General features: G+C 35.9%; 3 protein-coding genes across 4 annotated transcripts; 1 reads left to right on the top strand and 2 right to left on the bottom strand.

Annotated features, from left to right (window-relative positions):
* The first annotated feature begins 38 nt into the window (after positions 1 to 38).
* nat9 (N-acetyltransferase 9) lies at positions 39 to 2,506 on the top strand. 2 transcript variants are annotated; one of them, XM_026276539.1, is made up of 7 exons: positions 39 to 112; positions 324 to 410; positions 503 to 612; positions 713 to 853; positions 929 to 988; positions 1,080 to 1,174; positions 1,800 to 2,506. In XM_026276539.1, coding segments are annotated over exons 1-7 (654 nt in total). In that variant the 5' UTR covers positions 39 to 110; the 3' UTR covers positions 1,959 to 2,506. The 2 variants fall into 2 exon arrangements, with proteins under 2 accessions (XP_026132324.1, XP_026132325.1); XM_026276540.1 differs by having other exon boundaries at positions 88 to 248.
* A 191-nt stretch (positions 2,507 to 2,697) lies between these two features.
* Positions 2,698 to 5,776, bottom strand: lrrc59 (leucine rich repeat containing 59). Its single transcript, XM_026276538.1, has 8 exons — positions 5,627 to 5,776; positions 5,344 to 5,468; positions 5,167 to 5,226; positions 4,916 to 5,074; positions 4,451 to 4,555; positions 4,276 to 4,348; positions 3,735 to 3,926; positions 2,698 to 3,287 (listed from the first exon to the last, which is right to left on the bottom strand). Exons 2-8 carry the CDS (start codon positions 5,440 to 5,442, stop codon positions 3,031 to 3,033), a joined length of 945 nt encoding a protein of 314 aa, XP_026132323.1. The 5' UTR covers positions 5,443 to 5,468; positions 5,627 to 5,776; the 3' UTR covers positions 2,698 to 3,030.
* Positions 5,777 to 6,837: 1,061 nt separating this feature from the next.
* LOC113112160 (5-hydroxytryptamine receptor 3A) lies at positions 6,838 to 9,705 on the bottom strand. Its single transcript, XM_026277612.1, has 9 exons — positions 9,660 to 9,705; positions 9,369 to 9,529; positions 9,233 to 9,277; positions 8,965 to 9,074; positions 8,617 to 8,786; positions 8,201 to 8,361; positions 7,441 to 7,648; positions 7,198 to 7,335; positions 6,838 to 7,124 (listed from the first exon to the last, which is right to left on the bottom strand). Exons 1-9 carry the CDS (start codon positions 9,703 to 9,705, stop codon positions 6,838 to 6,840), a joined length of 1,326 nt encoding a protein of 441 aa, XP_026133397.1.
* Positions 9,706 to 10,180: the final 475 nt, after the last annotated feature.

The raw sequence follows: 10,180 nt of genomic DNA, 5'->3' as shown, positions 1-10,180 counted from the left end.
TAAACGAAAAGCTGTAACCTTGCGCCCTCTCGCGTTTCAAAATATAAACGCGCGTCAGTTTGACGACTTTGTACGCGTGCTGATGACGTAGTTCACATGCGCCGCTGTTTATGTGAGTTGAAATTCATCGAAAATCGTACTGTTGTGTTATTATCTGTTTAGTCTATTACGACACGTTGATTATACACGTAAATTAAACAGATGGACATAATTTAAGCGACCATTCTGTATTCAAGTTTGAATCTGAGGTACGATGGTTACAAAAATTATGCACCGCTAGTAAGAACATTAAGATGTGTACCTCTAAACACTTTATTTTACAGGCTGCTTAAAATGAGGATTAATGAAGATACATTACTGGAGGGGGAGAAGGTTGTATTAGTACCTTACAATGCAGATCATGTTCCCAGGTATTAATAAGTAGATCCAGCATATAATCTTGGGGCTGGTGGATGTATTCTCAGTTCATTTGAACCTCGTCTAACCTTTTTTTTGTTTTTAGGTATCATCAGTGGATGTGCTCTCCTGAACTGCAGAAGCTGACTGCATCAGATCCCCTGACACTGGAGCAGGAATATGACATGCAAAGATGCTGGAGAGAAGATGATGATAGTGAGTTTTCAACATTTGTCCTGTTGCCATTCAAGCACATAGTCAATATTATCCCTGATCTGTTTCTGTGTTTATTCATCATGTGTCTTTTGTCCTTTAGAGTGCACCTTCATCATCTTGGATAAACAGAAATGGGCAGATCCGAGTATACCGGAGCAAGAGTGCATGGTGGGAGATGTTAACATTTTCCTCACTGACCCCAGCGATCCTTCCCTGGCTGAATTGGAGATCATGATTGCAGGTTACAGAGGTTGCAGCGCATTTTATTTCATTCAGATTGCCTTGAGTCTGTAAGTAACATCAAATATTTTTTTAGTTCCCTGCTACAGAGGAAAGGGACTTGGGAAAGAAGTAACACGCATGATGATGTGCTACGGTAGGACAAAGCAGATGTTTAAAGATCTATTAATGTAGCGACTACATTATATGTTCACAGTTTTTTTTCTGTGTGTGATTTACCTCAACAGGTGTCCATAAACTTGGAATTCAAAAGTTTGAAGTCAAGATTGGTTTGGATAACAAAATCAGCATTGCCATGTTCAAGAAATTCCACTTCCGAGAGGTGAGGATGAATCGAATGAATTCATTCAGGAATGGTTTTAATTCCCAAGTAAAAAACTTAAAATTTTTCCTGAATTCTAACCCATGCTACCAAAAATTTAGAATAATTAAGATTTTATTATTATTACAAATTATATATTAACATTACTACATTAAAAAAAAAACATTTAAAGTAAATTTTTAATATTAATTTGTTTTTAAATGTATTTATCAGAAATCCCTATCCTCCTAATAAGCTGATTTGCTAAAGAAACATTTCATTATCATCATCAGTGTTATTATTATCAATAAAAACCGTGACATATTAAAAATTATTTATTATGTGACCCTGAAGACTGAAGTAACAGCTCTGGAACATTTAGCTTTGCCATCAAAGAAATAAATGACATTTTAAAAATACATTCAAATAGCAAACTGTTTTTACTGAATTTTGACTTGATGGGCATAAGAGAAATCTTCCAAAAACATCCAAAAATGAGTATAGTATATTACAGTTATTTTAACCGCTTAACCTTAGGTTTTTTACTCTAACATTCTAACATTTTTGTGATCGTAAATGTAATTTTTTTTATTTGAAAATATATAATGTATATGCTTTTTTTGGTTTGTTTGCTGTGTCTCTGCAGCTCTCCATCAGTGAGGTCTTTCAGGAGGTTATTCTTGGGGTCACTGTGAATGAGGCTTTACAGAAGCATGTTTTTGGAAACATGGACTTCATGCTGCAGAGGGAGTATGGGAAGGCACGGGACAGCAGGCAGGCACCGTTCACACCATTATCTCTGTGAGGATGGTTTGTAGAAGATTATATGAAAAGAGAAAAGCCCCAGAGTGCATCTCAATATGAAATATTAATCACTCATCGTGCCACAGAAAGCTGAGGCAACTCTAGTAGCATTTATCACATTCTTATGTGACTAAATATTTCTGAATTTTTCTAATTCAGAATTAAATGTGATGACTCAATACTGATCATTCAATACTGTATTGTTAGAAATAATATTGTATTGTGATTTTAACTTCTTAAGGCATGGAAATCAAGAAACTGTACTATTTAAAAAAAATCTAATTTAGACCTTTTAATCTGCATACTGCATGTTGCAATAATTTATGTAAGAAAAGACAGATAGAAATTATATTTGTTATATTTTTGTTGCTTGTAATATTGTAAATCTTTGTGACTATACACAAGATACTAATCAGTTTGTCTTTCATGTCGGTTATTTGTGTTGTAGAGAATTTATGGCATTTATCGTCCTTGCAACAATAAAAAAATACAGTCTTGAAACTAAGTTGGTTGTCCATTGATGCTAACGATAAAAAAAATATAATTGTCTTTCGATCTCGATATGTTTCTTTAAAATGGAATTGTTTAAAGTCCTGGTACGCTAAAAGAATACAAGCAGTTTTCCATTTTTTAGGTAAAACTTACATAAAACAGATATAGAGAACAGTTATTGTAGAAACTTATAAACAGGTTTCTTCAGTTTTGCTACCAACTGTAGCACAGGGACAGCAAACATAAGCTAATCAAAATCGATCAAATCTTTTATTATAATATGTTATGAAACATATTACGCAAGACTCCAAAGGTCACAAATGTTATCATTCATCAGCTGATTCTTGAAGTCCGTTTTCCTTTCCCGATTTGGCAGTTTAGAGACATACAAGCAAGATTTTCATTCACAGACTGGTCCATAGTTCTCACATGGATTATTATTATTATTATTTCTAAAAAAGATGCAGCAATGGGAAAAACAATTCCATAGGAATTTCTGCAGACAGGTCTGTGACTTGGTCCCAGTGCGTCACCTGAGAGGCTCAGATCCGCGGCAGGATGGAGCAATATCGGACACAGTCTTATGATCGGAGATCAGACATTTTCTGAATGACCTGCTGCACAACCTCCAGACCCTGAGCCCACCTCACCGTCTCCTCAAAGTGCACGTTGAGTGGAACACAGAACGCCTCCTTCCTCAGATCAGTCAACTGACAAACTGCTATTACGCTTGCTACTCCTACAATTAGCAGGAGCAGGAGTTTCAGGAGCAGAGAGAAGAACAGGGAGCAGATGGACCGCTTGGCTTTGGGCACAGACTCTGATGCTTTCTTTTTACCTATAGTGAAGGAAGTGTAGAACTTACACTCAAAACATCGACAAGAAACACGCTGTCCATATAACATGTACTCTACATATATACAGGAACACAATGTTTATAGAATATCAACCTGACATACACTATAGCTCAAAGGTTTGGGATCAGGTTCACGTGACACTGAAGACTGGAGTAATGGCTAAATTCAGCTGTCATCACAGGAATAAATTAAGTTTTAAAATATATTAAAATAGGAAACCATTATTTTAAATTGAAATAATATTTTACAATATTACTGAATTTATCGACATCCTTGGTAAGCATAAAAGACATCAAAAAACATTTAAAAACATCTTAAAATCCAGACTTTTGAACAGTAGTGTAGATCAAAATACTCCAACATTTTTAAACAACATAAAGCAAAGTAGAGAGTATGCAATGTCTCAGTTCACGTAAGAAAATCTGTACCTTGATTTTGAGCAGCTCTCTTTTTCTTCTCTTCTTTCTTCTTTTTCTGTTGTTCTTGTGCAGCAAGAGCAGCCATCTGAGCTTGATACTCCTTTCTTTTCTTTTCCTTCTCTTCTGCTTTTTTCTTTTTTTGTGCTTCTCTTTCCCTGGCCTCCTTTTCCCTCTGCTTAGCTTCTTTTTTCTTTTCAAGCTCTGTAAGGGATTAAAAAGGCACCTATTATGCCCCTTTTTACAAGATGTAATATTGGTCTTGGGTGTCCCCAGAATGTGTCGGTGAAGTTTCAGCCCAAAATATCCTACAGATCATTTATTGTAACAGCTGGAAAAAGTCATTTTTGGGGTGCGTCCAAAAAAAAGCTGTTTTGGAGTGTATGACTTTAAATGCAAATGAGCTGCATAAATACAAATGATTAAATAATAATAATTTCAAGTCCTAGATTCTAAACTTAATGTTATGTTTAACTTCTAACACTCATAATATCATTTGTAATGGAAAAATAATGTTAATATGAAAATGCTGTCGATGTTTTGGTCTCTCTACCTCTCTCTTTCAACAATCGACGTTCTTGTTCCTTTTCTGCTTCTTCCTGTAGGACCTTCATGTGCTGCAGAACCTGGACATAGTAAATCATTTGTTAAGTAAGTTCGTTTGTGATTGCTTCACAACATTGAATGTGATAAATAAGCTTATTTATATTTTAGACCACTCAGCTCACCCTGGATGCACACTGTTTGCACTGCTTCTCATCCAAGCAATCGCCTGCAGCCTTGGCCAGGGTTGGCTCCAAGGGGTTGTCCTTCAGATCCAGCCATTTTAGACTCTGTAAAAAACAAATGCCCTTAATTAATTAACAACTGCTACCAATACTGATAAAGGAGAGGAGAGATTGTGTGGCCAAGTATGGTGTCCTCTGCATTTCTCCCATCCAAATCCACACACACAGCATTGGGTAGTGAGCAAACACAGACAAACTCTTGCTCAAGGGTCTCGCCTCAGTCGTGGTATTGAAGGTGGAAGATAACCCCTCCTCCCACAATCTCTGCTAGTACCTAGCCTCAAACCCACAAACTTTGGGTTACAAGTCCGACCCTCTAACAATTAGGCCACAGCTGCCCCAAAATGAAAATAGCATCTTCTAATATTAAAGAGTATGTCTGCAGTTATGAGATCCTAAACCCACCTTGAGTTGTGAGAAGCCAATGGGAAGCATTTTCAGTTTGTTGTTGTATAAATCCAGGTGCTGGAGGTTACAGAGTTGCCCAATTTCTTCTGGCAAGCAGACGAGCTGATTCTTGCTCAGGTCAATTTTTATAAGGTGAGTCAAGCTGCAGAAGTCAGACTGTTGAAGAGACAAAAACAGAACAGAAACATTAAATGAACGACAACTTAAAGCAAATCTTTTTTTATTTTTTATTTACAGTTGTTACTTACAGTCAGAGTTGTTAGATTATTACAGGACAGATCCAAAAACGTTGCCTTTGGAAATGCAGCCTGCACAGAAATCAATGTTTTCAATTTGCAACGTTTATAGGCTGAATTAATACAATTTAAACAAAACCAAGTACACTCATGATAATTGTAAAGTGGATAATCTTAATAATCACTTACCAGCTCCTTGACTGGCACTTCAGTAAGATTACTGAGACTCAAATCAAGCTCATTGCCATCAATTTTGTCTTTAATGTTTTCAACTTTGCCTTTAATCATGTTGATGTGTTGCTCCTCACTGGACACTGAATAGAAATACATTTGATCAGCAATCAAATGAAAGCAGGTTTTGACAGCTAACGTAGATAGTTTAGACAAAGTAAGAGTTTTCATTGTTAAAGTTAACCTCAAACATCAGCATTTTCGGATAGTATGCGTTATTGTAAGGAATAAAAGTTATTACCTAGTTACAGATGATGAAAACAGTCCAGACCCAATGCAGAGAAGTATGTATGTAGTGACTTCTCTGATTTCGCACTGCAATGGATGTAAATCCACGTCATTGCTCGCGTGTGCCAGGAGGTGCAGCTGACAGCGTGTCTCGTGTCTGCGCTCGCTCTGAGCGCCGCCTAGCGTCTGGAGGACTGCGTCATAGCTACTTATGAATATTAATTGTGCAGACAAACAAACATCTGTAAAGCTCTGAAAATCCCCTGTGCACTTTATGCATGCACTCCATTATAGTATGATGTTAAACACGGTTCCCTGCCAGCTATGTCAGAGCGATTGCATTATATTTGTCAGTTTTTGTCACAACATTCTTCAATGATTTCGTGAAGCGTGCTTTATTTCACAAAATATTAAGTATTACAAAGTGTTTATGCTGAGGTAGGCGCAGGCCCAGTCATGGACAGGACAGCTTAAAATGTTGGTAATTTGGAACTTTATTTCAGTTTTGCTGATATATGTACACTACTGTGCAAAAGGCATTGGTATTTTCACCAAAAATAAATAAATAAATAAATAATGGTTTTAAGCCAATTATTTCTATTATCATTTGCACAACATGAAATGATAGACTTATACGTACACTTTCAAAACAAAATGGTGAAATTTGATAAAGAAAGTCGGATAGTTTGTATCCCTGGATCACATTTTGTTTCTTACATTAAATTTAACAGCATTAACAGCAAGTATACATGGACTTTAAACACTTATACAATGTTCTGGTTTCATAAATGCACTTTAATAGTAGACTATGACTGCTATGACTCATACAGTAGTGTATTAATGTAGATACATATTAAACTCCCTGTAAATATTTCTGTCCATCAGCCTTTTCTGCTATAAAAGAAAAATGATTGGGGCTGTCTTCGGCTCTTCTTAAAACTTTTTCAAAATACACTCCACTCCAGATTGATCTAATCATTGCACAAAAAGTTTAACATAGTCTCTACCTAAATTGTTATAGGGTGGGCAAGACAGACAATTGGATGGGCTTAGCCCTACAGTAGAGAATGACTGTAGAAAAGCACCAGAAAACCAATTGAATTATATGCTCCTTCTGCAATGCTTTCAACAGGAAGAAGAAATGTACATAATAGTGTTATATAATGCAATATTTGTAATACTGATCCCTAATTTAAGCATTCGTCACAATTTGAGTATTTGAAATTACTCAGCTTTCCACTCTCGAAAGATAAAGACAAGAAAGAGAGAAACTGAGATGAGATAAACCGCAAAAAATACCCTGTTAATACATTTAGCGATTCCTAACCAGTAAATCTGAGCAGGTTTGGCTTTTAAAGTCTCAGGATCATGAGTCTGTCTGATAGTCTGAAGCTCTTCTAGGATCAGCTGCAAAAGCTGCACGTCATTCATTTTTTCTTTGCTGTATATTTCATTCAACACCAGAGACTCAAGGGGAGCTTCGACTCCATTCCTGTCTCTTTTCCAGTTATCTGAAAGAAAAACCGAGTCTCATAACTACAAAGTCAGAACCTTAACATTGTGATGCTTGGAAGATGTGTATACCTGTGTCAGAGTTGTGATCTTCAGGTCTCTGAACCCCCTTCGTGTCTAGTTCAGAGTTCATATTTATCAAGTATATCACCAGAACTGTCTCCAGAAGACTCAGCAACATGAAAGAAAAGATGACAATGACATACACAGCTGCACAGAACAGAAGAGGGAGTTTATTTGACAAACCAAACGTATCTCTCATATATGAAAAGATGTCTCTATATTAAGAAAGTTGTCCTTGAACTGAGCCCTTACCTATCAGAGGACATCTGTGAGATTTGGATGGCAGAATGTCATTTAGGATGAGCAGAAGTACAGAGATCCCCAGTAGCACAGTCACTTTGAAGCACAGTTTGTCCCCTCTATCTGGTATGAAAAAAGATGCTAGGTCCAAAATTAGGAAAAACAATATAGGTAGCTGAAAATTGATGAAATGCATCAGGGGCATCCTTCTGACTGAAATCTAAAGAGGAAAGACGAGAGAGAGAAATCTGAGGCTATAATCTCTGGATTGAAGGAAGAAATATAGTTTTTTAAAGGAATAGTCCATCCCAAAATGAACATTTGCTGAAAATGTACTCACCCTCGGTCTTAGGTTTCTACACCAGAACAGATCAGGAGAAATTTGGTTTTACATCACTTGCTCACCAATGGATCTATTAGACTTTTTCACTGGTTGAAATGTTGTTATATATTATGGAATAATATTTATATAAATGGTTTGAAGTTAAAATACCTTAATGATGTATGTGTTTCTTACAAACATGCAGCTTTTCACTTCATAAGACATTGATAGACTGGAGTTGTGTATATTTCTTTTGGATTATTGTCCAGTCTTTATCAGCTATTTAAAGTCTAATGGCGGCACCCATCGACTGTAGAGGATCCACTGGTGAGCAAGTAACGTAATGCTAAATTTCTTCAAATCTGTTCCACGAATGAAACAGACTCATCTACATCTTGGATGGCCTGAGAGTCAATTTTCAGCATTTTTCATTCCTGGGTGAGTTAGTACCGTGTACTTTATGCTGTCGAATGTTTGGTCCTCATAGCTCTCATTCTTAAGTGAGACGGATATGTTCAAGAACTCCCATTCTCCTTGTGTTAATATGCTTTCTCGAGCAACCTGTGTCACCTTTGATGAGTTGGAGGCAGGAACCAGCTTTATTTCTTTATCTGTTTCACATAAAGGAAAGCAGCATGCATGACACTCAATGTGCACAAGCAAGATACAAGTTTGAATGCACTAAATCTACAATTAAGTATGCTATGTTTATCATAGCAGTTGTTTAAAAACAGTAAGAGGATGCACAATATGCTGGTATATCAGACATTTATAGTCTGCCAACATTAAGATAATGATATTGGCCAGATTTGAATAGCATGCATCTTTATTTTTAAGGAATATTTACTTTTTTTATGTGCTCTCACCTGAGTAATTCATTGAAGACACTGTGATGTGGCACGTTTGTGTATCAAAAGGAAACTTGTGCACATTCATTGCGCAGGTGCTGACAATCTTATGGTCATCCTCCATCGTCACAGTTCCATCATGAGTAATAAACAAATATGGATTCAGTGGTCCATCTTCCTTTTCTGCACTAACGTGATGATAAGTTTTATCCATGCCACGTAAAATTAGTTGTGTCAAAGAAAACAGAACCAGACAAATCAGCTATTTTAGGTAATTTCTCTAAATTCTTAATTTCTCTTCTGCTAATTCCTTTTTTAATCATCAATTAAGATGATTATCTGGATATATAATTTTTATATACTTACGTCTCAAGAACATAAAGGTCTGGTTTCCAAAGCATCTCTTTTGGCAAAATCACACTTTTAATGCCACAAAAATCTTTAGGATCCCAAGAGACTCGTTCATTGTTCCAACTCTAAATAAATAAATAAATAAATCCCTTAAGTGGTAAATTATTTTAATTCATAAGATATATATAATATCATTATTATCATTTTTATTTTTTTTAATTATGCAGCATAATTTAGGATAACTTAAATTCTAAAGAAGACTTGTGTGTTGTTTAACACTTACCATGGACATCCAAATAAGAGGTACAAAGATTTGAGACTTTTCAATCTGCAGAAAAAGAAAAAAATTAAAACATCTATATAGAACAGACACAGAATAATTTTCCACTTGAACATTTGTCAGCTGTTTGCAGTCATACCATAGAAAGGATGCCGTAGAGGTAAATATCAACATACACAATGGTGGGGTTTCTCCAGTCCAGTGCAGGACGGCAAGTTGTGAATATTTCATTGTCTCTGGTAAGATTTAAATATTCCAGTACATCTTGCTTACTGCACACTTGTTTAGGGAACACTAAATCTGCAAGCCAGGAAATATGTTAATACTGATTTAGATGTCCAAAACAAATTTAGTCTGAAAACAGGCTTTTTATCTTTAGAGCTACTGACGATTGTCTGTGCAGAAAAGAAATAACTGAAGCATTACTCACCTGCTAGAAAAAGTAGACAGATAGCACAGACAGGAAAAGAACTCATATCCAGCTGTCAGTGAGAGACCACCTCTGGTCAGCAGATGACTGGCAAATCTCACTGCCTGTGCTTATATAACAAGATGTACAATATAAGATGAAAATGGACGGGAAATTAGCTATAATATGGGAGAACATTGTTCCCCTGAGCACCATCAAATAAAAAAAAATTGTAGGATAATAAAGGCCATTGTCCCTTACAAATGTGATATTCTGATTTGTTATTGATTTGTGTTGGCACCGAATCATTTCGCTCGCTCTCTCTCTCCCCGTCTGTCTGTCTTTCTATCTATCTATAACTTTTCACTGTGAAATTACTAGAAAATTTCAGGTTATTACAAAGAAACACCATTGAAATGTGACATTTTGAAGTAGATTAAAATATAATTTTCTTTTAAAACATATTTCAGTATTTTTTTCTTATTTACAACTTTGAAAAAAAATGTTTTATCAGTGTAGAAAGAAAGACATATTTGCATTAA

The sequence above is a fragment of the Carassius auratus genome, chromosome 12, assembly GCF_003368295.1.
Source record: "Carassius auratus strain Wakin chromosome 12, ASM336829v1, whole genome shotgun sequence".
NCBI lineage: Eukaryota > Metazoa > Chordata > Actinopteri > Cypriniformes > Cyprinidae > Carassius > Carassius auratus.
The sequence above is the reverse complement of the archived record's forward strand: the minus strand, read 5'-3'. Positions and strand labels throughout refer to the sequence as shown.

Coding starts and splice junctions, on each gene's coding strand:
- nat9 (XM_026276539.1), top strand. Junction 854..928: donor ATTGGAGATCATGATTGCAG/GTTACAGAGGTT, acceptor ATATTTTTTTAG/TTCCCTGCTACAGAGGAAAG. Junction 1,175..1,799: donor AGAAATTCCACTTCCGAGAG/GTGAGGATGAAT, acceptor GTGTCTCTGCAG/CTCTCCATCAGTGAGGTCTT.
- lrrc59 (XM_026276538.1), bottom strand. CDS start 5,442: ATGATTAAAGGCAAAGTTGAAAACATTAAAGACAAAATTGATGGCAAT. Junction 5,075..5,166: donor ATAATCTAACAACTCTGACT/GTAAGTAACAAC, acceptor TCTCTTCAACAG/TCTGACTTCTGCAGCTTGAC. Junction 3,288..3,734: donor GAGAGCTGCTCAAAATCAAG/GTACAGATTTTC, acceptor CCTTCACTATAG/GTAAAAAGAAAGCATCAGAG.
- LOC113112160 (XM_026277612.1), bottom strand. CDS start 9,705: ATGAGTTCTTTTCCTGTCTGTGCTATCTGTCTACTTTTTCTAGCAG. Junction 7,649..8,200: donor TCGACAGCATAAAGTACACG/GTACTAACTCAC, acceptor TTTCCTCTTTAG/ATTTCAGTCAGAAGGATGCC. Junction 7,125..7,197: donor AGATCACAACTCTGACACAG/GTATACACATCT, acceptor TTTTTCTTTCAG/ATAACTGGAAAAGAGACAGG.